This window comes from Pelodiscus sinensis, chromosome 3 (genome assembly GCF_052426305.1).
Source record: "Pelodiscus sinensis isolate ZL-2025 chromosome 3, ASM5242630v1, whole genome shotgun sequence".
Lineage (NCBI taxonomy): Eukaryota > Metazoa > Chordata > Testudines > Trionychidae > Pelodiscus > Pelodiscus sinensis.
The window spans coordinates 139719584-139746634 of record NC_143054.1 but is presented as its reverse complement, the minus strand read 5'-3'; the positions used below and the strand labels follow the sequence as shown (position 1 = coordinate 139746634).

The 27051-nt window shown below is 44.9% G+C and overlaps 1 protein-coding gene across 4 annotated transcripts in view; it reads left to right on the top strand.

Moving 5' to 3' along the window:
• RMDN2 (regulator of microtubule dynamics 2) overlaps window positions 1-27051 on the top strand; it is a 90847-nt gene that overhangs the window by 40438 nt on the left and 23358 nt on the right. For 2 of the 4 annotated variants that reach the window (XM_075924966.2, XM_006131305.5), the window contains exons 8-11: window positions 2326-2424; window positions 4370-4423; window positions 4514-4594; window positions 18217-18861. In XM_075924966.2, the coding sequence (XP_075781081.2) occupies window positions 2326-2424; window positions 4370-4423; window positions 4514-4594; window positions 18217-18270 (288 nt within the window). In that variant the 3' untranslated portion in view covers window positions 18271-18861. Of the gene's footprint in view, window positions 1-2325; window positions 2425-4369; window positions 4424-4513; window positions 4595-10151; window positions 10267-18216; window positions 18862-27051 lie in introns of those variants that run through there. The other 2 variants (XR_012902853.2, XM_075924967.2) reach the window with 2 other exon arrangements.

Below are 27051 nucleotides of genomic sequence, written 5' to 3'. Positions count from 1 at the left end.
GTGGAACTAAAAATATTATGGCAGTAACCCACTCAGCCTCAAGAATCCCTTCTTGTGACTTCAGGTGTATGCCTAGATATATGCAGGGAAAAATGGTATATAGCAGGGCTCCTGAGATTTGGAAGCCCCAGGGGCCACAATGATTCTCACAGTACATGCTGAGGGCCGCAACTTAATTGAGGTTGCATATACAGGCAGTCCCCGGGTTACGTACAAGATAGGGACTGTAGGTTTGTTCTTAAGTTGAATCTGTATGTAAGTCGGAACTGGCGTCCAGATTCAGACGCTGCTGAAACTGATCAGTTTCAACAGCGGCTGAATCTGGACGCCAGTTCTGACTTACATACAGATTCAACTTAAGAACCCCAGGCATCCCCAAGTCAGCTGCTGCTGAAACTGATCAGCGGCTGATTCCAGGAAGCCTGGGGCAGGGGCTTCCTGTAGTCAGCCACTGCTGGTCAGTTTCAGCAGCGGCTGAATCAGGACGCCTGGGGCAGAGCAGCTGGGGTGCTGCCCGGTTGATCCAGTAGCGCCCAGAGCGGCGCTACAGGACCAACTGGCAGCGCCCCAGCTGCTGTACCACAGGTGTCCGGAGCAAAGCCGCGGAGCACGGGGGCAGCGGGACAGCCCAGACGTGCCGTGGCTGTCCTGCTGCCCTTGGGCTCCGTGGCTTTGCTCTGCTTTGCTCCCCCTCTCCCTGGTCTGCAGACCAGGGGGACGGGCAGCAAAGCGGCGGAACACGCGGGCAGCGGACAGCCCAGACGCGTCTGGGCTGTCCGCTGCCCATGTGCTCCGCGGCTTGGCTCTGCTTTGCCCCCCCCCCCCCCCCTGTCTGCAGACCAGGGGGACGGGGGGGGGGGGGGCAAAGCAGAGCCAAACCGCGGAGCACGCGGCCAGCTGACAGCCCAGACGCATCTGGGCTGTCAGCTGACCGCGCGCTCCGCGGCTTGGCTCTGCTTTGCTCTGCTTTGCCCCCCGTAGCCCTGGTCTGACGGGGGGGCAAAGCAGAGCAAAGGAGAGCCAAGCCGCGGAGCTTCTGGGCTGTCAGCTGATTGCGTGCTCCGCGGCTTGGCTCTGCTTTGCTCTGCTTTGCCCCCCCTGCAGACCAGGGCTACGGGGGGCAAAGCAGAGCAAAGCAGAGCAAAGCAGAGCCAGAGCCATGTGCTCCGCGGCTTGGCTCTGCTTTGCCCCCCCCCCCCCCCCGTCCCCCTGGTCTGCAGACCAGGGGGACGGGGGGGGGGCAAAGCAGAGCCAAGCCACGGAGCGCGTGGGCAGCGGACAGCCCTGTCCGCTGCCCCCGTGTTCCGCCGCTTTGCTTCCTCTCCCTGGTCTGCTGGAGACCAGGGAGAGGAAAGGCCCCGTTCGTAACTGCGGATCCGACATAAGTCGGATCCGCGTAACTCGGGGACTGCCTGTACGTGCAAATATATATATGCAAATATATGCAACTAGCTTCTTTCACACTGACAGGCATGAATAGAAAGAGTAAGGCAAAACTGCACAACACGCAGGCCCCATTTAAGTCAGTTCTGCTGATATTAATAAAATGCAATATTTACCCGCTTTCCAGCCAGATGACAGCACTTTTAATGAGCAATGGCAGTCCAGGAGTTTAATTACTAACATGCATATCAAGAGAAGACCATTATATTGACTACTTTCTTGTTTTGGCTCCCACTCATGGGCCATGTGTTGAGCTCCATGTAAATTGCACCGTGGGACGCATGTTGCGTAGCCCTAGTATACAGTGTATAGAGTGACAATGGCAGCACAGAGTAAAGAAAACTCCAGGAGGTTCCTTTACACCAGCCTGGATTCCTGGGAAATGAGAGGCTTCTTGGTACATGCCGTTGGAAGAATTCAAGAAGATAACTGGGCACCTGCGTAGAGAGATCTGTGTCACACCTCTGCTCAAAAGATGAATCTGTCTTAGAAGAGCATTACTATTTATTTCAGATCTGGCATTTTAAAAGCTAATATGGGTTTATATTTGGCCTGAACTTTAATCTTCTTATCCAGTGATAATCCTATATTAGTTCAATCAGTATTTTGCACTGAATTTCTCATGAGGTGTACATTGTATTCTTAAAGTAAAAAGGGATTTATTAAAAAATCCTTTAAATGACATCAAATATTCAATGCTTGTATAAAAGATGACTCTTTGAGACAGTGAAGCAAAAATATTCTATTTAATATTCTATTAAAGACCTCTGGTGTTTCTTTGCACACTGAATTGTATACATATGCCGTAATACAAGGCAATATTTTGCTCTACAACTGAAAAGTGAGCTTTAAGTGTATTTTTCCTCTCTGATTTTATTATAGGTAGCACAGTTGTCTTGGATTGAAAAGAAAGTAGCTGCTACTCTTTTTGGGACTCCACCAACTTCAACAGTACAAGAAGCTTTGCAGAATTTCCTTAAGGTAGATCCTATCCAATAGTTTTCCTGAGTATCTATTTACTAAATACTCTGTGTGACTGTTTGAAAGAGATCAGCTGAACAAATCAGCAGATCTAAATTCCAGGTTCCATCACATGTATCTGTAATAACTTTGTTAGTCTATAAAGTGCTACCAGATCATTTGTTGTTTTTTAAGTTTATCACAGACTAATTCGGCTACCCCCTGAAGTTTTTTAAGTTGGTAGGGTGTAGAGGGAGTAACACTACTCATTTGTTTTTTCTCTTTCTAATAATTTCAGTAACCTCCCAGGTTAGTTGCTATCAGATTTAACATCAGAACTACAGATGCCTTTGAGACAAAAGTAACCTTAGCGAACAATTCTTAAGTTAAGCTCATTTTTAAGGGACTTGCATAAGAGAGAATGATTTTTATGCAATTTCAATGGGAAACGATGACACTGTAGCAGTTTCCTCTTTTTAATCTAAACTTTACATTCTCTAGCTTTCAGTGGGACAGCCTTCCTTGTGTGTGGAAGATGGGTAAATATTAAAGAGCACGTAAAATAAAGCAAAATGAATGGCTTCATCACATAGGAGCACGTTCCCATGCATTTGTCTTTGAATTCACAATTTTAAGAAAACTGTGTGCACAAGTTAAAGCTGCCATTGGGCAACTTTTACCTGTCATTGCTGTTTCTGTTGCTGATGAGGATAAGCCATTTAACACATTCAAAAGAATACATTTTCGTAAATATGTTTCCTTCTTGAACCATTTTTCAGATTCATTGGACAAACACATTTTTCCTCAATATCAAACTTGCTTTTTTTCATGTCCCTAATTTGTTTAAAAATTAAACAAACAAAAATTCCTGTATTGTTGGACAATGCATATCTGCATCTATACTACAGCCGCCTTAGTGAACAAGTGTTTATTCTGTTTAAGGGTCACTTTCCACTAAGTCAGTGGAAAAACTCCCACTAACATCAGTGGACTTTGGCTCAGACTCCAGTCCTGTAAAGTAATTGTAGTTTTAAATGATTTCCTGCTCCTGTCTAAGCCTGATGATACATTTTTGTGCATTTTTTTCATTGTCTGGTAATATGCAGTGTCACCAATTCCAGTGATTGTTTTGGGCTAAGAAGTAGCAGTAGTCATCAATTCCGCTGAAATGCTTAATAACTACAATGTGCTATTTGACTGACACTGCCTCTTGGTTACCAAATGTTTTGTAAAGTGCTTAGTCATCATTAAGATTTGCACATTTCTTCAATGTTCAAAAAGGGGTAATTGCTGTGGTGTCTGCTGAAATACGTTTTTCAGTACATGTATCAAACTCTGCAGGTCATCAGAGGAGTCTGTCCAGACAAAGTTAATATTAGGGAAGAGCAAAGGGAGACAAATCAGATGCTTCCAAATATGTTTAAACACATCTTGAATATTTAAACATTTCCAGAGGACAGGATGAAGAGGAGGGTGGACGCAGAGATAAAAGGAGCAAAGGAGAAAAGGGGAAGGATGAAAAAATGTATGAAGCAACTGGGTTTAGTTCTTGCACAGTTGCCTACAGTGAGCAATAGTCACTTGGTTATTTGACCAGGGAGTAAAATATTACTTTTTTGTTATTATTATCTTCCACTTGGTATAAATGGGGGAACATTGTTGATTTTGTATCTGAGGTGATTCATTGTCTTGATCCTGTTACAAGAGTTTGAGAGTTCCAGGGTTCAACGAAAGTCTCAAAAACTAATTTTCCAGCTTTTGTGCATAACCATAAGAATTTTCCATGTCTACATTTTTGAACTGCATTAAAAGGATTCTGGAGCGTAGGTATGAGGTATTCAGATAGCAGGGAACCAGTCTAAATCTTTAAGCAAGCTTTGTGTTTCACTGGAAATTTTATGTTGACCACATTAGTCTCATCATATTATATTTATGTCTCTGTTGTTTCCTGTATTTCATTATGCAGGTTGAAGAAATGCATCCTGGATATTCCAAGTACAATTATGTGTATTTGGCAAAGGTAACTAAAACAATTTACCTTAAAAATAATTCACAGATGTTGGTATTCTAGAGGGCCTGGTTAATTTTTATGCATATTATTTTCTTTCAGTGTTACAAAGATCTTGGCCATAGAAGCAATGCACTGAAATACTGTGATTTTGCATCGTCAGTGTTACCAGTTACCAATGATGTGAGTACCAAAAGTGACAAGTGTCTGTTGTGATTCTTGTCCTCTCTTTGACACTGCTGTGTCCCAGTACACCACGGCAATAAAGCTACATCCCTTTACCTCTTTAAGATGAGCCCTCCTCCTTTCTTTTTCAGCCAGCGTATTACAATGGTTGAGTCCATCTATGTGAAATATCTTGCAAAAAGGTTGTTTGGGAAGCTTCCTAAAGTTTACTCATCTGGTGTATTCTGGAGAGTTGACCCATTTGTAATTTATCTAGTTTATTAAACCATCTTAAGTTTAAACTGTTTAGTGTGTCCACATTACCCATGCTTCTTACCTGCATGCTCTGGGGTCCCCCACCTTTACCCTTCTGTGGGCTCAAGGCATACCATGATTAATTTAGACAGTCCCATTCCCCCCCAGTTCCTAGGCCTCTGCCGTTGTCCAGTTCCCTGGGCTCAGATCTAATCTTCCAGGGGTTTGCGGGGCTTATGCCACTGAAAGAGCCTTACACCATAATAAGCAGGATACACATACTATTCATACAGTACACACACTATTCATACAATGCTCATCACTCCGAATAAGGCAGATGAACTTTTCTTGGTAGCCACTCTGGATCAGGTCATCTGGGGTTCCTCCAGTTTCTGCATGATGTAGCTGGCAGGCTGTTAAGGTTGGACAGCTCTGATCTCGTGAACTGTGTTATGGAGTATAGTTCTGAAGCGCTTCCTTTTAATTGTTTAAAGTGCGACAAAACAGTATTTTTCCACCGATCCTACCCCATTACGAAACAATTCTTTAGTCAGTTGTACCTCACCACCATGGTTGATTGAAATCTTGCAAAATTAATTATATAACAGAGAGAAACAATCAACAAATCAGACAGAAATCATACAGATAGACAATAGAGAAGGGAGGACCTTAAGAGCAAAACAATAAGGAAGTGTAGATTTCATAATCACAACTGTTAAGTGATTCCTTGCCACACAGAAGGCTATCAAGTTTTCTTTAAACATCTTAAGATTTGTTTCTTTATCCGGTGGTGGTGGGGAACTGGTAGGACAGGAGTGTATTCCTAACAGCCCGATATTACAAAGTTTTGGTGCAGTTAAGATGGACTGTGAGCAGTGTTTCCCACTAAGTTTTTCCATCAACAAGCAGAGTGAGTTTTGTCTTATGCGCCAACAATGAGGTCATGTGCACTTGTTCAGATGTGTGGCACCCACTAGTGGTGCAACTTCCCAAGAGACTCTGACAGGTAGCGCCCCCCCCCCCACCTTGTGGGGACAAGATGAGACAAGCCCTTCCCCAGGGAGCGTTGCTCCATGGGCAGCCTGTGTGCAGGGCAGGGACTGCTCCGTGGGCAGCTCTGCGGGGCAGAGGGAAGCTTTTGCCAGTGCCCAGGGTTTGCAGGGAGTGAGGTGCTGGGGGTGGGGCAGTGCCATGTGTGGAGTGTGTGTGGGGGGGAACAGAAGGTAGGGGCAGGTAGCTCTGAGGGGCAAAAGAGAACTTGGCGGGGGGAGGGAAGAGAGATACAGGAGGCCCCAGTCCCTGGAGCGGCCGCACCACAGCAGCCGCCACATGGCTAGTCCAGGGAGCAGTCGGGAAGTCACTTTGCAACCCTGGCCAAAGCTCCAGCCCTGGGTAAGGGCTGGAGCTGGCTCCAGGAGCAGCCTTGGCTACCAGAACAGCTCCCTGCCATGCAGCCCCAGGCACTGGGGCAGGCCCCGGCCTCCCTACCATGTGGCCAGGATAAGCCCTGGTCTCCGACTGCCGGAGCAGGCTTCAGCCCCTGCCAGGTGGCCGCAGCAGGCCCCTGAGCAGGACCCAGCCACCGAAGCAGCTCCTGACCTGCCATGAGGCCCCACCCAGCTGCTGGAGCAGCCCCTCACCACGAGGCCTCAGCTGGCCCCAGCCCAGAGTAGTCTCCCGCCACGCCACTCACCTTCTAGATGGATAGTGAGTGCTGCTGTGTGGCTCTGCAAAGGAGATGGGCAGGCATGCACCCTACAGGGAACTATGACTTTCTGCTCCTTAGCTCATGGTTGCTGCTGTCCTAATGGGGCTGCAGAAAAAGGCATCTGGCCTGACATGCTGAAAAGTTTTGCTCCACGTCCACATTTGCTCTGCCCTAAATAATTTCACTGTCAGTGACGCTGGATGCTGGATTTCTAGTTCTGCTTCTAAAAGCAATGCACTCTGGAGCTTGGTGATTCTGCAAGAGCACTAGTGCATTGTGGGTCTGTACCAGGAGGAGGACAAGCTTCAACATGTCTTCAGCCACACTGCTATTAAATTAGTTCAGTCTGAACCAGATGAACATTACCCAGTTACATCTGCTGAAGAAAGTTTGTTCTATTAGATCTTTTGTTGATCATTTGGAGTGCTTTTGTGTGGGGATCTTTGTAAAGTGGGGATCTTTGTAAAGTCTCTAACAATACTACAGACTTTAACTGGTTTAATTTCTCCAATGTAGACCAGGTCATGGCAGTACGATTCATGTATGTACTCTAATCTCCTATAGGAGCAAGTTCCACAATTACACATCTTCCACTGAAGATGCCTTTAATGTCCTAAAGTGTCACAAAATCAAAGCTGTGAGCATAACAGAAGCTTTTTCTGTGAGAAAATGGCCATACCCCATTCTGTTTTTGAAGTTAAAGAAGACCTTTAGTTTGTTTGACAACTAAGTTAAATGTTTCTTATCAGAAGAAAAACCATTGCTTGCTGCACCAAGAACAGCTTCTGGGAGGGCCTTAGTATCAGCTGAAGTTAGGGTATATTGTAATAATATAAGTAATTACTTAAGCACGGTACAAATATGAATATTATTAATCTTCTTAGCAGCATCTCATTATTTAGTTAATGGTAAGATATTCCCTGAGTTTATCCTTTTTTTTTAACTAAAGTGAAGAGGTTCCATTTTTAATTAGCAGTATACAGAATTATGTTGTAAAAGAATCAAGGCCAGTGTTTTAGGGGAACAGTTTGTAACTGAACTGGTTTAAGCAATGACAGTTTAGCAGTATGTCCACATTAGATGTGTTGAATGGGTCTACGTTTTGCCCCCATGGTCACCTTAGTGTTATCCTCATGCTGTTGCAATGAGCTCTGGGTGGAAAAGTACAGGAAATCACTTTCAATATTACACAATAAAAAGGTATCACAATAAAAATGTAGAACAGACAGATTCCAGAAGATTATGGTGGACACAAGATCCCTCAAATATAGCAAGCTGAAAAGATCTGTTCTTTTCAAGGTATATGTGAAAACCGATTGAAGAGAGCTTGAAGCAAACAGCACTATATTACAGTAAAACTCCAGTGGTCCGGCATCCAATGGTCCGGCACTCCTGATGGTCCGGCAACCATTGGACCTGCTCTGCCCCTGGCTTTCCCGATTCAGCCACTGCTGAAACTGACCAGCAGCTGACTCCGGGAAGCTCGGGGCAGAGCGTGTTGTGCCCCGGGCTTCCTGGAGTCAGCCGCTGGTCAGTTTCAGCAGCGGCTGACTTGGGGAAGTCTGGGGCAGAGCAGCTGGGGTGCTGCCGGGTTGGTCCCGCAGCGCCGAGGGGCGCATTCCCCCCACTGCACCCCAGACCCCTCATAGCCCCCCCTTCCTATAGTCTGACATACAGGCAGTCCCCGGGTTACGTACAAGATAGGGACTGTAGGTTTGTTCTTAAGTTGAATCTGTATGTAAGTCGGAACTGGCGTCCAGATTCAGCCGCTGCTGAAACTGATCAGTTTCAACAGTGGCTGAATCTGGACGCCAGTTCTGACTTACATACAGATTCAACTTAAGAACCCCAGGCATCCCCAAGTCAGCTGCTGCTGAAACTGATCAGCGGCTGATTCCAGGAAGCCCGGGGCAGGGGCTTCCTGTAGTCAGCCACTGGTCATTTTCAGCAGCTGCTGACTAGGGGACACCTGGGGCAGAGCAGCTGGGGTGCTGCTGGGTTGGTCCAGTGGCGCCCAGAGCGGCGCTACGGGACCAACCGGCAGCGCCCCAGCTGCTGTACCACAGGCGTCCGGAGCAAAGCTGCGGAGCACGGGGGCAGCGGGACAGCCCAGACGCGCCGTGGCTATCCTGCTGCCCTCGGGCTCCGTGGCTTTGCTCTGCTTTGCTCCCCGTCCCCCTGGTCTGCAGACCAGGGGGACGGGGAGCAAAGCGGCGGAACATGCGGGCAGCGGGACAGCCCAGACGCGCCGTGGCTATCCTGCTGCCCTCGGGCTCCGCGGCTTTGCTCTGCTCTGCTCCCCGTCCCCCAGGTCTGCAGACCAGGGGGAGGGGGAGCAGAGTAGAGCAGAGCGGCGGAACCCGCGGCCAGCTGACAGCCCAGACGCGTCTGGGCTGTCAGCTGGTCGCGTGCTCCGCTCTGCTTTCCCCCCCCCCCCCATGGTTTGCAGACCAGGGGGAGGGGGAGCAGAGCGGAGCAGAGCAGAGCGGCAGAACGCGCGGCCAGCTGACAGCCCAGACGCATCTGGGCTGTCAGCTGGCCTCGTGCTCCGCTCTGCTTCCCCCCCCCCCATGGTTTGCAGACCAGGGGGAGGGGGAGCAGAGCGGAGCAGAGCAGAGCGGCAGAACGCGCGGCCAGCTGACAGCCCAGACGCATCTGGGCTGTCAGCTGGCCTCGTGCTCCGCTCTGCTTCCCCCCCCCCACATGGTTTGCAGACCAGGGGGAGGGGGAGCAGAGCGGAGCAGAGCAGAGCGGCAGAACGCGCGGCCAGCTGACAGCCCAGACGCATCTGGGCTGTCAGCTGGCCTCGTGCTCCGCTCTGCTCCCCCCCCCCCCCCGACCCTGCAGATCAGGGGGAGGGGGAGCAGAGCGGAGCACAGCAGAGCGGCGGAACGCGCGGCCAGCTGACAGCCCAGACGCCTCTGGGCTGTCAGCTGGCTGCGTGCTCCGCTCTGCTCCCCCTCCCCCTGGTCTGCAGACCAGGGGGAGGGGGAGCAGAGCAGAGCGGAGCAGAGCAGAGCAGAGCAGAGCGGCAGAACGCGCGGCCAGCTGACAGCCCAGAAGCGTCTGGGCTGTCAGCTGGCTGCGCGTTCCGCCGCTCTGCTCTGCTCCGCACTGCTCCCCCTCCCCCTGGTCTGCAGATGGGGGGGGGGGCAGAGCGGAGCGCGCGGCCAGCTGACAGCCCAGACGCGTCTGGGCTGTCAGCTGGCCGCGCGTTCCGCCGCCGCTTTGCTTCCTCTCCCTGGTCTGCTCGAGACCAGGGAGAGGAAGTGCCCCGTTCGTAACTGCGGATCCGACGTAAGTCGGATCCGCGTAACTCGGGGACTGCCTGTATTTGATAATCTGGCACCCCCTGGGTCCTAAAGGTGCCGGATTATCGGAAGTTTACTGTAAAATGCACCAGGGAACATTTACACTCCAGCAGGGTCTTCATTTACAACTAATGCTCTGCACCTTACTGTATTTTAGAAATCACACCCTATAGAATGTAGCACCCCATGGTGTAGACAAGCTTAAGAGTGGGGTCAAATTGAGCTCCCCTTAACAACAAAAGACTTGTTTAAATAAAACACTTACATGATTCATCTTTTTCTGTTTTGCATGATTTTAAAGGTATCACAACATTCTGGCCATGGATTGTTGTTTGCCTGACTTGGCTTGTTTACTTGTAAATTGTTTTGGATTAGATTTGGAAGGAAGTGCAAGAAAAAGAGACATTGGGGTCACAGTGAGTAATGCAGTAAAAGCAATAATGTGTGTGATCAAACAAGCAAAGTCAAATATAGAGATTTGAAAGATGATTTGTGCCAAATGCCAGCCCTAATTTCATCTGAATTAGAACATTGTGGATTGTTCTCATTATTGTATATGGGAAAGACTAATGCTGAAATTGGAAAAAATGTGATGGAAAAGCTCCTGAAATGATTCAGGGTTTGAAGATTAAGGTGGAGATGGAAAAGGCTGTAGTAAGAGTACAGAGGCTCATGGAAAGAAAATAGTAAATAGATACCAGTAAAGTAGCTAAAGTGTCAACAGATCTGAAAATCAGGAGGTCAGAGATTGAAGATGGAGAGGAGACACAGTTGAGGAAGAATGTAGTCAGTATAAAGGTTACTGTAGCATAATTGTCCAGAGTCTCAAAATTTGTCATCTGACATTTGGCTTCAGATGCTGTCACAGTCATGCTAGAAATCTGACATTTCCGACTGTAATCACATCCATCTTCTCAAGTGATTAAAATGTCAATTCAGCAGGGGAATTCTTTGATTATATTTTCTTTTTTTTTACAGACTAACTTTTATTGAGAAATGTGCACATTTACATAAAAAAGCAGAAGCATAATATAACACTGTGAACAATGCTATCAATCCACGTGTCACTCAGGCCCGTAACCTGGGAGTCGTCATTTGATTTGAACCTCTTTCTAAATCCTCATTTCCAGGCTATGTCTAAGCCTTGGAGATTCTTTCTGTACAGCATCTCTAAAATGTGGCCTTTTGATTGATCCATCTGTCCAGCAAAAACTCTTGCCCGGGCTCTCACATCGTGTCTCAATTACTGTGATATCCTTATCTCTGGCATCACAAATACAGTCTTGCTCCACTGATACCCATTCAGAATGCGACTGCAAAGATCACTTTCCTAGCCTATCATTGGGACCATGGTACCCCTTTCTTTCAGTGGCTCTCTCTTCTCTATCATACCAAACATAATCTACCCATCTTTAAAGTTCAAGGCCATTCACAGCCTATCTCCACCCTATCATTTATCATTCTCAAATGAAAAGTCAACCCCCTCCTCTGAGTGACCCACGATGCCAGCCTCCATCATCCACTTGTTAAAATTTTCAAGCAAGCATCTTTGTGCTTTCTTCCATCTGACCCCTCATGCTTGTGAGATGCTCCCCAAGAATATCCACAGAACTGACCCATTATCCTCTTTCAGACCCCCTCCTTAAATCTCTGATTTAAAGACCTATGAAAAAGTTGATGGCAGTTAGGTAGCTGGTGTGCTGAGACTACTGCCTGTCATACTGTCAAATAATGTCTCATTGTTTCCTTGTGCTTCCCCCCCCCCCCATTTATATCCACCTGTTGTCTCTTGTCTTGTAATTAGATTGTGAACACTTGCTATATGGTCACCCTAAATGTTTAAACATAATCAAAATGTCATTGAACACAGCTTTCTTAAAAGTGTGGACCATGTCCTGCAGCTGGTGTACCAAGGACTAGTTACAGGCATGCAGGAGAAATATAAATTGAAATGGCAGCACATAGGAGAATTGAAGGGAGGTGCAATTAGTTCAATTTTCCTGAAGGGAGGCTCAGATGTCAAAGTTTTGGGATACACTGCTTATTACTATGCTAAAATTAAGAGGTGAAATTTGGTTTTTGAGTTTGGACAATGAATCAGTCAGGATATAAAAATGTACATAACTGATTATCAATATACATTGAACCTCAGATTGTATGTAGAGGACACACCTCTGCAACTCAAATCCCAGAACTAGGGGAAATAGGAGTTTTCAGACTTTTTTATGTTAATTTTTTTTATAAAGTGTAATTAGAACATGCAGCATTGTGAACAGTCAACTGCATGTTTTTCATTTTGCTGGAATTGATTAGAATCCTTGAGAAAGCATGGCTCATTTCCAAGGGAAGACATAAGAAATATCTGAGACTAAAAATGCCCTGTCTTGTGACATGCAGTAACTGTGTAGAAAATTGCAAAATGGGTGATTGTGGGAATTTATTGAAATAGCAAAGGGGAAAGCAATATTATGAAATTATATTTAAATTGATGACTACTATATTCATGCTTATTATTTATGACATTTCTGTTGTGGTTATTAAATTGGGAACAGGCAGCATTTAGATTAAAAAAACTAAATATGTTCATCCACAAGAGATTTTATTCTAATTGGTCACCATTGTATGATATAGGGTTTCTCTTGTATTGTACTTGAAGCTGTGTCATGGGACTATACAGAAATTGTATAGGCAGCTATAACCAGAAGTCATGAGACTGTTTCTCAAAACCAAAATATGCTGTTTAAATGAATATTAGTTTTAGAAACTGGTGGCCAAATTCTGAACTGATGAACATACCTTGCAGCCCCATTGACTTCAGTGAGGTCATACATGACAGATAACTGTATAGAATTTGGACCAAATAGTACAAAATTATGCTTTGGTTGGCTGATGCACCCATTTTGGCAATGTTTCCATGGTGTATTGACTCCCAGTGATGCACAGTTGAGCTTAATAAATATCTGCTGTGTTGAGTATGTTTTATGCATGAGGAATTATTTAGCTGAGAGATGGAAGATAAAAAAGATATTTTTATCTTTCTCCCATATTTGTATTTGCAGTTAAAGAAAAACATTCAGAAATTAGCTGCAAAACAAATGCAGATTAGAGCTAGCAAACCTCTTTCCCCAATAACCTCTTCTACCTTTCCTCTCTTCGACATCCTTCCTTTCCTCTTCGTCCCCTTTCTCAGCTGCCTCCCTTTACTTTTTCTCTCTCTAATCCCTCAGAAAAAAAAGACAGGACTATGCAGCACTTTAAAGACTAACAAGATGGTTTATTAGATGATGAGCTTTTGTGGGCCAGACCCACTTCCTCAGATCAAATTGTGGAAGAAAATTGGCATGACCATATATACCAAAGGGATACAATAAAAAAAAGTGAAACATATAAAATTGACAAATCAGATTTTAGAACAGAGGAAGAGAGATTAGTGTCTACGAGATAATGATATAAGAGGTGATAATTGGGGAAGCTATCTTTGTAATGGGGAAGGTAGCTAAGCATCTTTGTTAAGGCCCATTCGTAATGTGTCAAATTTAAGCATGAATGACAGTTCTGAGGTTTCCCTTTGTAGTCTGGTGTTAAAGTCTCTTTGAAATAATATACATGTAGTGATGTCGTTGAGACAATGCACAGGCATTGAAATGACAAGAAACTGTTTTTTGTTTGTGAAACTGTCTGATTTGTGGGCATTAAATCTTTGGCGAAATGTCTGAGAATTTTTTCCATATATACATAGCTGACGGACATTGTTCTCACATGATGGCATAAATTATATTTCTGGATGAACAGGAATATGTATTCTTGATCTTGTAACTGACATGGTTATGTCCAATAATGGTGTCAGCAGAGTAAATATGTGGACAAAGCTGGCAATGGGGTTTGTTGCAAGGGAAAGTTCCAGAGTTGGTATTAGTGTGGTATGTCCTGCGGTTGTTGGTAAGAATCATCCTGAGGTTAGGTGGTTGTCTATAGGAGACTATGGGTCTGTCTTCCAGAGCCTCTCGGAGTGTAGTATCCTGTTCCAGTATAAGCTGTAGTTTATTGATAATGCGTTTTGACGGGTTTAAGTTGGGGGCTATAGATAATGACAAGTGGTGTTCTATTGTTGGTTTTCCTGGGTCTGTCTTGAAGTAGATGGTTTCTGAATATTCGTCTGGCTCTTTCAGTTTGTTTTTTTTATTTCCCTGGGTGGGTAACTGAGGTTTATAAATGCTTGGTACAGATCCTGAAGTTTCTGGTCTCCGTCACTGGGATTAGAGCAGATGTGGTTGTATCTAAGGGCTTGGCTATAGACGATAGATCATATGGTGTGTTCTGGATGGGAACTGGACGCATGTAGGTACCTGTATGAGTCAGTGGGTTTTCTGTAGAGAGTGGTATCTAATTTACCATTGGTGATTTGTACTGTGGTGTCCAGGAAATGGATCTCTCATGTTGAATGGTCCAGGCTGATATTGATAGTGGGGTGTAGGTTGTTAAAGTCTCTGTGGAATGCATCCAGTGTTTCTTGGCCATGGGTCCAGATCATAAAGATGTCATCGATGTAGCGTAAGTAGAGGAGGGATAAAAGGGGACGGGATCTGAGGAAACGTTGTTCTAAGTCTGCCATAAAGTTGTTAGCGTACTGTGGGGCCATGTGGGTACCCTCAGATCTCTCTCTCTCCCTTGCTAAATTCCCTGAAGTTGATGGAAGAGAGACCACTGAATAGGGAGAGAAGAGAGAGGCGAAAAAAGGCAGTGGATGAGTTTATGACCTTAAAATGTCCTTTAGGGAGGCAATTATGGTCCACATAACATATGCAACTCACATTTGATTTTAAAAAAAATATTAGAAGGCTTTAACAAATGTATGTTTTTCAGTAGAAAATCAAAGATGAAAACTGCAGTTAGTCCTACCTGCTCAGCTAGAGCCAGCATTCAGCCTAGGAGTGAACAACTGGGGCTCTTGCTAACAAATTGCTTTCCCTGTCTGCCTAAATCCTCCACGGAGAGATCAAGGCCTTCCCATCCTCCCATCTAAAAATGAATCAATATGATGGTTCATCCCTGGAAGATCAGAGTTCCAGCGAATTTCTAAACTGCCTTAAGGGAAAAAGCTGTCCAGATGTAGGACAGTGATCCACGTCTGCTCCCACAACAATGTGGGATCCTCCCCTGTACCTCTCCATTGCCCCAATGCATACAGGTTGACTGCCCGGGAATCGGAGCGCTCCCTCCATAAATCAGAGTTACAATTAGCAGCAGTGCAGGATTCTCTTCCCTGCTAGCGTGCCACAACCCTCACCTGAAGGGACCGTATCTAAGGGTGAGATGACAGCTCTGTTTTTATTCAGTGAATGGTTTCTTTGTTACTGTCAGCAACTATCCCAATAGCTGTGCTTTTTACAGTGTCTTCTCGTATCACTGAATGGAACAACTCGAACCATGTAAGCCATCAAATAGTCTTCAGATAGTAAAGATTTCAGTCTTTACTGGTGGGGCCTAGCTTAAGTCCCAGCCAGGTTCTTCATGCTATTACCTGTCTCTTCTTTCAAGTAGTTTTTAGAACAGCCACCATTTGGTTTCTTTCTCTAATTATTTTTTCTTAGCAGCAGAAGCAGATGCAGGAAAGATTGCCCAACTTTTAGCTCTGAGGCTGTGTCCAGACTCAGGGTTTTTTTCGAAAAAAGTAGTCTTTTTTCGAAAAAACTTCACCTGTGTCTAGACTGCAGCCGCATTCTTTCGAAATTAAATCGAAAGAATGCGGCTTTTCTTTCGACGGCGGTAAACCTAATTTCACGAGGAAGAACGCCTTTTTTCGAAAGTGCTCTTTCGAAAAAAGACGTTCTTGAATGCAAATAGGGGTTTTTCGAAAGAGAGCATCCATACTGCCTGGGTGCTCTCTTTCGAAAAAGCGGCTTGCTTTTTCGAAAGTTCCACTTGCAGTCTAGATGCTCTTTTTTGAAAGAGGCTTTTTTGAAAGTATCTTTCGAAAAAGCCTCTTTCGAAAGAGGCTTGCAGTCTAGACATAGCCTGAGTGTGTTGCAACTCTCTGAAAAGATTGCCCAGTGTGTTAGTCTTCCATTTCTCCTCTGGAAAAAGAGAAATATGCAAGACTATTTTGGAGACCTGTTTTTAAAAGGGATAATTTGTGGTATGAATAGAAAACCCAATCCATCTTTGAAACACTGAACAAAATTCACTAGGATATGACAGAACCTGAGTCTGTATTTATAGCTTTTGGCTGAGAGAAGTGTGAAAAAGGCTAGGATTAAATAGAACTGTGGAGTGTTTTTCTGAGTGATGAAAAAAGTGCCAGTGTACTTATTCTTATGTTAGCCTTGAAAATCATTTCTGAATTCCTTTGAATAAACAGTCATAAATTTGCCAGCCTATGTATACTTCCTCTAGACGAAGATTGTGGCAGTCTCTTGATGCCAAGATTGTGTTTTCCAACTCTGAATTAAGAGCTTTGGACCAGACGCTCTCATGGGGTGCAGTGGCATGGAATTTAAGAGGTGTGGGATAAAATGTGATATGTCTTTCTATTACTAAAAAATATTGTGGCTTGAGTGTACCAGCAGTACAATATGTGCCTTTCAAGGCTCTGATAAATGATTAGGTGGATAGTTTAGCCTATTGTTGCCAGTAAGAGCACATATTCAAAAGAATTGTTCAGCTAACATATTAATGCCTTAATCTGGCCTGATAGCTTAATATGCTTTGACATTTCTTGCATATGTTTTCTATCAGTTTCAAATATTTCTTTTTATTCCACCATGTCATTATAAACAACTAACCAAAATAAAGAGGAGCAGGAGTTTATTCACCCATAAACTATATTTTAAAATGTTCTGTATTTTGTTTCAGTTCTTTGATTTAATAACGCAGTGATCCTGAAGTTAAGCGATTACTTCACTGTCTTGGTCTACAGAATTTTTTTTTTAGAAAATTTCCTTTTCAGAATTGTCTCGACTGTTAAAGAAACTATGGTTTCTAATTTTGGAACTATTGCTACAAAACACATAAGCGTGCATGCCTACACTTTGGTGCATGGGCACCATGAACTTGTATGCATGAATCAGGTGTTCCCACCTGTCCTACTTCTTTGTGTGCCTCACGAACAGGCTTTTCAAAATGTAGCTTTAGCTGATCTGATTCTGGCTTTGTGAGAGGAAGATGTGCGCACGAGCAGGGAGAAGTAACACACAGGTAGCAATTTTCAGGAGAAATGTTTCGATAACTAGAATGTTAATATTTTAGTGCTGATACTTTGTGTATATACTCCCCACCTTTGCATAATGGTTTATATTTAATAGCCAAAAATTAGTCACTTATGACCGTCAAAAGAATTCTGTTGGTCGGGTTTTGCCTTCAGGCACAGTCCCGTATAAGCTGCTCACCTATATACTGCCCTGTGAGGAGCCCAGACTTTTTCCCCCTGTTCCCAAATTATTTCCAAGTGAGAGCAATCTGCTAGAGCAGTAGCAGATTACTTCCTTTTACCCCCACACTGCCTCAGCTCTACTGGCTGGAGAGTTTGGGGAGAGGGAGAGTGGAGTCAAACCTGTATCACTCCCCAACTTCTCACTAATACGTACAGGTGAGGGGGAACTGCCAGGCATGCAGCCCTTTCACTTCCATTCCATGCCTGGAACTGGGGCTAATGAGGCCAGGGTTTATCAACACATCAGGGTTAAGGCAAAATCTGGTTCTAAATCATTAGGTATGTTTGCCACATTTTATTAATAATTGGATGGTAGAGTTCCAAAGAAATGTCAGAGAAATGACGTCTTAGATCCTGTATGTTCACAGCATACAAACTTCCACACACAACATAAAGCGAAATGTCTTTTGATCCAAACTGCACCTGTAAAAGTGTGGGGTTAGCCCCACTACTACCATGGCCAGATGGTGGTGAGGTGGAAGTGCTTTGTCCGAACTGAATGAAGAAGGCTGGCACCTGGTTCTCTCCCACCCCCTCGCTCCCACCATTTTTCTTATGTGATCACTGAAAAAGAAAAGTTAACTAGTTCTGCCATTCGTTGTTTTGTATATTCTATGGCTGTTAGTTGTACATATCAGAGGGGTAGCCATGTTAGTCAGTTTCAAGGAGTCCTCTGGCCCACACACCCCACGTGTAAGATTTGTTGAACTTTCATGTCCTCATGGAATGCATCTGATAAAGCAGATTCCGGCCCACAAAAGCTTATGCCCAAATATATGTGTTAGTGTTTAAGGTGCCACAGGACTCCTTGTTATTTTTATGTAATGCCTTGGAGAATAGAGAAATGTGCATAAGCACATATCAGAATGATAAATCAAACTGCAACACAAGGAGCATTCCACATCTAATGACATGTTTGTTTGTTTTCCGGTCTTAGGACAAAGAGGCCCAGAAAGATTTAGAAGCTTTACTTCTAACGCTGCAGCTGTGATGAAAACCACTTTAAACTCTTTTATGCCGTAATGCTGCTGTAGAAGAACCATAGAAACTAATCATTGGGGGTCTGATCCAACATTCATTGAAGCTAGTGGAAAGACTGCTCTTGATTTCAATCCTTTTTGGAAGAAGCCCTGAAAGCGGATGGCAATTAGGCTCTGAAAACGATGCATTCTGTCTGATTCTAGCTTTATTTTTAATTTTTGGATCTACAGCTTGTTTTAAATTACCACTGCTGGAAGAGTAGTCTCTTGGTATGACGTTCACTGCTGGCAGTGGGCACAGGCAAGAACGCCAGATGTGTTAACATTCTTGGAATGATTAATCAGCTAAACTGCCATGCCAGCCCAGGGCTGTATGGAGCAATTACTTTGTTTCTACATTAAATTATATTTCTACCAATTGATTGGTATACATGTATATGAAGGCATGTCAGAAACACATGCATGCTTGTTCCTCTGCCTTTACTCACAAGAAATGTATAATACTGATGAAGTTAAGGGAAAAGGGAAGGTCTTAAAAAGAGGTATTTTTACTTCAGCCTATTTTTATTTTAGATGGAAAAATGAAAACTTTATCAATCATGTTTTAAAGTTATATTTTATGTTATTTGAAAGGAAAATATTAAAAGCTGGACCAATGAAAGGAAACATTTTGATTAAATCTGTTAGAATTGTGATACATGAGCTCCACCAGAGGAGTCCTGGTAATTTGTCTTTGAATAATAGCCTGTTGCAGTATTGTTGGTCTAGCTTTGAGAGCCCTTCTCCTTTCAGCTCTGTGTGTAACATTTGTTCATCTTTCATGTCCACATTCTGGCCAATGGGAGCAGCAAAAGGCCATGCCTGGGATACATGCCTGGGAGTGGCGTGGGCCACTAAAGCAAGGAAGTGCCTCCTGCCCCCTCATGCCCAGACCGTGACCCACCACCCTGCTTCTGCACTATCCCCTGCCGAGACCCCGCACCTCCAGCCTGCTCCTGCAGCCTTCCCTCTGGCCAGACACATATTCCCACACCTGCTCCTGCACACTTCCTTGTGCCTGCACTGACACCCTATCCCCAGCCCACACCTGTATCCTCCCCTCTGGCCAGAAACCTACCTTCACCCTGTTCCTGCACCCTCCCTTGCATCTGCACCCTCACCTGCTCCTATATGCCACCTCCCCCCCCATCTTTATTCCACTCACTGGCAGCACTGTCCCACACACTGACATCGGGTGTGTCTACACAGCAGGGCTTAACTCACAATAAGCTAAGCAAATTGAGCAATGTCAATTGCATAGCTTATTTCGAATTGAAATGAGGAGCACCTACACAGCACTTATTTTGAAATAGAGCACTCTTTCTCCGACTTCCCTTACTCCTCATACAATGATGGTTACAGGAGTCGGAGTAAGAAGTCCTCAAGCATGACAGTATTTTGACATTATTTTGAAATAACACTAGTTATTTCAAAATAATGCTGCTGTGTAGACGTACCCTTAGGGTGGGATTCTCAAAGGGACTTAGATTCCAAATTCCTATTCATCCACAGCCTAACTGAGTAGGAACCTAACTCTTTCTGGTGCCTACATTTTTGCATAAATGTTTGTGCTTTTACAGAAAAGTTCTGAAGACACCTGTGTTTCTGCCTCTGGGCATGTGTACTGCTAGCTCATTCTAGGCATCTATTTCCCACCTAAGCTCCAGAGTGATCCACAAACAAGACTGACATGTGGCTGGCTGAGTCACATTAGGTGTACTCAGAGGCTGCCTAACTCTACAAAACAGCTGAGCAAGGTTCTCTGTCAATTAGGCTGCGGTTAGAGCATTCTCCTGGGCTGAGAGAGACTGTTAGTTCAATCATACCCTCTCCTGGTGTGAGTGCCCTAATCTGTAGGCTGTGGAATATGCTAGTGTGGGCTCTCTCCTAATGAAGCTGCTCTGTTTGCATTAAATAATTATGTATTAATTGGGCCAGGTGCAGAATGACTTGGCTGAGAGGTGGTGGAGAGTTATTTCAATACCTTGTCCTTATCAAGAAGGCAGCAGAACTCAAACTAGGAGTCTCCCATAAAATGGGTGAGTTACACTAAGCTAAAGGCTAGAACATAACTCAGCCTCTTTTTTGAACCCCATTGAGCTCATCCACCACAGTAATCCTTGGATGCAGGAATCCACGTTTGTTTCAACCTGGACCTCTTTTTGTTCAGGAGACATTGAATTTTTATACCTGCAATAAATGAGAAGGGAAGTCTGTTTAGCGCACACTGTGCAACAAGCCTTGCAGTCAACACTGTCAAATTTGGGTTCCTCCTAACGTCATTCCCTAAGGCTTGAGCCCATATCTGAATCCTGTTGTGAACTGTGTGGCCTGAAGCACTAGAGATGGCTGCTCACTATTGACACCTGTTGGTGAAATAGGAGAAGAGCTGCTTGAAAGCTCAGGCTCTTGAAAGCTCTGGCAGGGAGCCCTGTCCGTATTTATTGGGGAAGAAGAGGGAATGACTGAATGGGCTAGGCACCATTTGCATTTCAATTGTGATAATTTGGGGACATTTTGGTGAATAAACAGTCACGTTCTGCCTTTGAGGGCTATAAAATGGTGCCTGTTGGGAAACTGAAGGACAACAGGAGTGCATTACCTGTGCCTGGAGTGAAGGGTACTCCTAACCTTTACTATAGTGAGGCACAGTAGGGTGGGGGAGCCTTAAATGAGAGAGAAAGGGTAAGAAGGGTTTCTAACTGCTGAGGGAGGTGTCCCTGGACAAGGATTTTGTTAAGGGTCCTGTGTCCTACAAATGCCTCTCTAAAGAAATGAGACAGTTACAAAGCAGTGGCTCATGCACAGCTGAAACTGTAGGTGGGTGTACTAGAGCTGAGATAATAGATGGTGTTGAGTTGCTTTAGGGGAGGCTGTAGTGAATAGCTCTCTGTTTGAGAGATTCTGGTGCTGGCTTTCCTATCCAGCAATCAAAGCTAACTCCACATCAGGTGATAGAGCCCTTGCAGCAACCTTGGCAGCCCGGAGCACCAGAACCTTTGGCTACCACAAACCCAGGACAACAAACAGTGAGTAAGGAAGCAGGGGAGGAGGGAAGTGGGTATGAACCACTCCTGAGTGCAAGAGGAGGGCCAAGGTTGGAGCTACTGTTCAAGCAGCCTGTGGGAGAGAGAGTCTTGCCAAACAGATCTTGTTCATGTATTAACTGCTGCCTTTCCCAAGTGCTTTTTCTTGTTCTCCTCCCTAATGCAGTTTTCTGTTTTAAACCCCTGCACTCAGTGCTTGTGGGTGGAGAAATGTTGCTTCTCAGGGCACCCAGGGCAGTTTGGAGTTTCCTAGATTTCTGGGTGTGTGTATGTGGGGGAGGGGATATGAAGCTGGAGGTGTTTGGGTTTTGCTGTTGACAACACTTGGAAGAAGGGATATGTGTAAGTGGATGACTTTTGTTTAAAGGGGTTAACAAAGAGAAAGACAGAAGCTGATGGTAGGGATGTTACCCACAGGCATGATAAGTCCTTGTGTCTTCAATGACATTCCCGGGGTGCACAAGAACCTACTTGTATTAAACCAGTTCCAACCCTAGAGCCTTAATTAATAAAATGAGCTGTTTCAGATATGGATTATTTGCTCTCTCTCTCTCTCTCTCTCTCTGTAGCACTTATGTATCTATGAATTACTAAGTGGGATAACAGAATGAAGGGTTTGAAAAAAAAAAGTTGAACCCCTTGATTTGTCTGATATTTATGCTGCTTATAATTAAACATGTTTAGCATTGTTATTGTTTTATTTAATTCTCATAATTCCGTTTACTCTGGTTAATGATAATCTTTACTAATAGGCCTTTATAAAAGTACTGTACCTATTGTGGGTCAGGTTCTCAACTGATTTAAATCAGTATAGCTCCTTCATATAGATCTGTTAACACTTGAGCTATGGCAATTTACACTGGGCAGGGGAGGGGATCTGGTCCACTGACCTCAGTAAAGCTAGGCTGATTTATACCACCTGATGATCTGGTTTGCCATTTTAAGTGAAAATTGCAATGTGAGATGCTGTGAAACAGATGATAAATCCATTGGAGCCCTAGTTTAAAAAAACCTGGAGGGTAAAAGAAACTTGCTGAATGAGGGCATGTTTCTTGTGATGAACAGTGTGCACTTGAACAAGAGCCTACAGGAAAGTTTTATGCTGTGTGTCAAGTACTGTTGGATAAAAACCAAGGGCCTGACTGATTTCATTGAAGCCAGTGTAACTCTGTTGGCTTTTGATTCATGCTGGTGTAAATCAGATTGATTCACGTCCTTAATCTCTGCTTTGCCTTTGAGTACTGAAATGAATGCATAATGTGAAAGAGGGCAACTGCGTTCATCATTAAATACCATGAAACGGGAGGAGGGGAAGGGCTTGTGATAAGTTTGACTTACGCGGTAGTTCATCTTGTGGTTATATAAAGGCCAAATAGTTTTTGCCTGTTTAGGGATTTAGGGTGGGTTCACAATGTGTAAAAGTGTTTTCCCAAGAGACAGGGAATGGCAGGGCATAATATAAGCCTGTGACGGACCGGGCCGTGTCTGGGCACAGTTGAGGGCGTCCGCTCAGGGTGAATTGCTCAAATCCGGGGCTCCTTATAGCCCCTGACTGGGGACCTCTCCAAACAGGCCACAAACCAGTCTCACAGAGCGCTTCAGCAGCCTGCCTGAAGCCTCAAGAGCAAAACCCCTCCGACACCCCAGCAATATCCGTCCCCCAGATGGCCCCGGGCCTCATACACAGCTGGGGGGTCCTAACACCCAATCCCACCTACCCCGAACAAGTCCTGTCCGGTTCCAAGAAACCAGCCACAGATCCCTGGTCAATTTACCCTCTGGACCTTACCCACAAATCACGCTGGGCCAATCCTTTAGAATCTATATCTAAAGGTTTATTATTACAAGAAAGAAAAGCATGAGAGTAAGGTTATTAAAGTACAGTACGTTACATGCACCGAATCTCCCAGTCCTCGATGCAGGCTCTAGCAGAGATGTTGCAGCTGCTGGTTTAAAAGTTCTTATTGCACATCCTACGATCAGGATGGGTTCACAGGTCTTCCGGGCTCTTCAATCCCTGCAGTGCTCCCTCTGGAATGAAGTGCTGAGCTGAGAACAAAATGGCATCGACCGCATGGCCTCTTTTATCCCCTTCCTGGTCTCTTCTTGTATGCAGCAAGTCACCTGGTCAGAGGCCAACCTCTATGTTCCCTGCTGGCTGCCCTCAGGTGACAAATCCCATTCTTTGGGTGTGTCCATAGCCTATTGAGAGTCATTGTTCCACAGGGCTTTGCTACTCAGCCTGTCCATAGCCATGCTTAACCACATTCACAGAAATATTCAGCTTCCACACAGATTACAGATTCCTACCTACACACATAGACATTATACACTCACATAAATAGCGTACATAAGATCAACAAACAATAATCTCCCATTCAATACCCCACATGGCTCCCCCCACACCAATTTCTGGGGCCAACACCCCCACCTAGGGGTGCAGCAGCGATCTGGCTGCTTCCCTCCAATTCAGCAACGTGACAAAGCCTCCCAAACTTTTTCTTTCTCAGGCCCCTCACTATGGTATAAAAGCTGCATGGCCCACCGGTGCCCCAATGGTTTTCTGAATACAAGTGCCAGTGCCTGGTTTAGGGGCTAGTACTCAGGGCAATTGCATAGGGCCCTGTGAAACTACATTAGTCAGGCTTTGGCTCTCCCCCCCCCCCCCCCCCGGGGTGGTGGGTTTCAGGGCTCTGGATTTCAACCCCATGTGGCCGGGGCTTCAGCTTTCTGTCCTGAGCCCTAACAAGTCTAATGCTGGCCCTGGTTGATGGACCCCTTGAAACCTGCTTGTGGCTTTCCAGGGGGGCCCCTGTCCCTGGTTGAGAACTGCTGATATAAACCAGGTGCAACGTTGGGCAGGGAGAGTGTTAAAACCCACCTTGTGCAAAGGGAAGAAATCACAGCTGACAACCTTCAAATAAGCAACTCCCCTACTTATTTATTTTGGAGAGAAGGGCCAAGCTAATACAAGGCCTGTATGCAGGAATTTATGTGGGGTGGGTGCTTTTTTTATATAAATGTGGACTGCAAGGGTGTGAATGTACATCCTTCCCCTCCCCCTCCATAGTCCCCCAAGTAAACAGAGAAATCAGCCCCAGTCTTCCCCTGGCTGATCCAGAGCATGGGGGAGGAATGCTCGGGCAGTGAGCCTGCTTACTTGGGGGATCATGGAGGGTGCTTTCGTGGCCTTTGCACCCCGTCTCCCCTCCCCGCGTACGGGCCTGTGTAGTTACACAGAGCACACTAATTTTGGTGTGGGCCAGTCAGTTTCTGTAGCTGGTCACTTACCTTTTTGTGGAGGGGGATGGGAAAAGGGCAAATGCTGTTGCAAATCAATGCACTAGCCTTCCTCTGCTAGGGACCTGCCATTCAGATCCTAACCTGAATCTGGAAAAAAAAAAACCACGTTCCCAGGCTGTGATCCAAAGCCCATTCAAGTCAATGAAAACAATGCTGATAGACTTGAATGGGCTTTGGATCAATTCTCCAGTTCTTAGCAGATATATCTATGATGCACTAAACCACCACATAATTCAACATGATTATAAAAAGTCTCCACTTAAAGGGGGCCCAGCATTTGTGCAGCAAATGTATTGTAGCTGATGCTTGAGCTGCGGTAAGAGAGATTCATGAGCAAAGCTTACTCAGCACTTTTCTTATGCCTGGCTCCCTTCACCTTCTTGAGCTCTGAATTCACTCTTGAATCTTGGTTGTTAAATGGGTCTAAAATACAGTGTAGAGAGGGTGGATCCAAAGCCAATATCTGACCCTGAAGCACAGAGAATGACTAAAACAGCTGTCCTCCAGGATTACCTTTTGGAACTCTCAGTTTACACTCTTTGGAAGGATGAGGTGATTTGGGTGGGGGTGGGGGAGTATCTTTTGCTCTTGAGGAAAATTCAAGTGCCTCTTTTGAAATGTTTCCATTTTGCATACAAGGCATTAGATATGAGCACATTAAATTGCCCCCGTGTTTCCTTAATTGTAGTTCCATTTTTTTTCTGAATTCTTCTTTTCCTTGGAGGAGATTGTTTCTAATTGTTTAAAGAATAAAAGCAAAACAGGGCTAGAGTCTGTCTGTTGTGAATTGGCAGTTGCAGGCGGCCTGGTCTGCTAAAATCTCAGTCTGTGATCTCGGGGCAATACAAAGACTACATCTAGACTACAGGCTTCTTGCAGAAGAGATCTTCCACAAAAACTTCTTGCACAAGAGTGTCTACGCTGCAAAAGCTCATCAAAAAAGCGATGTGCTTTTGCACAAGAGAGCGTCCACACTGCCTGGATGCTCTCTTGCATGTAAGCTGTGATTGCTACGAACAGAATGGCCACCAGGGCACCTATGCTCTTTCCTCTTCTTGAGCAAAAAAACCCTCTTGCCCATCCACACACACCTTTTTGCAAAAGAACTCTTTCGCAAAATGGAGTTATTTCCTTGTAGAACGAGGAATATCTACACCGGAAAAAACCCTCTGTTCTTTTGTTTTACTTGCGCAAAAAGGCGGCAAAAACTCTGTAGTCTAGACCTAGCCAAAGAGTCCCTCATGACTTCCACAGCAGGGCATGACTCTCAGGAAGGGAGCAGGTGAAAGTCTATCTGACCCATGTTAGCCAGTGGAGCAGGCTAGTAAGAGTTCAGTGAAGAGTATACCAAACCATGTGAACGAGTGTAGCATGGTGCAGGCTTCCTCTGTGAACTGGGGGAATCTGGGAGGCAATCTTCCATTGTTCCTCTGCTTGCCTTTGGACAGAGTGTGTCTGCCACAAGAATTTCCCAAATAAAAAATTGAGCTATAGTATCTGCCCTGTCAAAGGTGACTAGAATGCGTGTCTGTATCCTTCTTTCTCTCCATGGAATTGTTAATTTCAAGATTATAATCAGTGAACCACCCACTAATGCTGTGTTGACTCTATTCCAGTTGTCTTGCCAAACCAAATGGTATTTTCAGTTGAGTTCCAGGGATGAAGAAGAAGCAGCCAAAATGTAACCTTAAGCCAATGAGCCTTTGAGCCAGGATTTCAAGGCTTGTTAAGTGATTTTTGCACCAAGCAGAAGGGCAGGCCACTCGACAACAACCACAAGCCTGTCAATAAGTTTGACCTGAGACAGATGAGCCCATGCCCAGAAAGAAAGATGTCTATAAAAACCAAATCCTGGGCAAAACTTCACACAGCTTTCGTTTGCAGGAATCCTGACAAACTCTTGCATGTTATTGTCTGTTTGCAGAGTTCCCGTCCCCTAACGTCTGACTTAGGAACCAGGGAAAGTCTGACACACTAAACTGTTGGAAAACACAGAAGAGAAGAGTCTCAAAGTAACATATTCTCTCCCGCATCCTCATGCAGAGTAGCTTTGATTACTAGTTAGGCTACTTAATTCATATTGTATTGAATGCACGTATTATGTGCAATGCAGGGGAGGTGATGGTCCACTTTCTGACATTATTTCTGTATCAGTTTGGATCCTTAATCTTCTGCTAGCAGAACTAAGTTACATTAATTAGATGTAGTCTGGTCAGAAGACTACAGCACTCTTTCCCCTGTTCTGATCCCCATGACCTTTCAGGTAGTGTTTTCATATTTAGTAACCCAGAGTATCCCAATGTATTTTTCTACAGCAGAAATATGTATTAAGTACTTTAAGTCTCCACCCCGCCCCCTGCAAGGGATTTGCTACAGGTCATCAGAAGTGCCTTTTATTCTAGT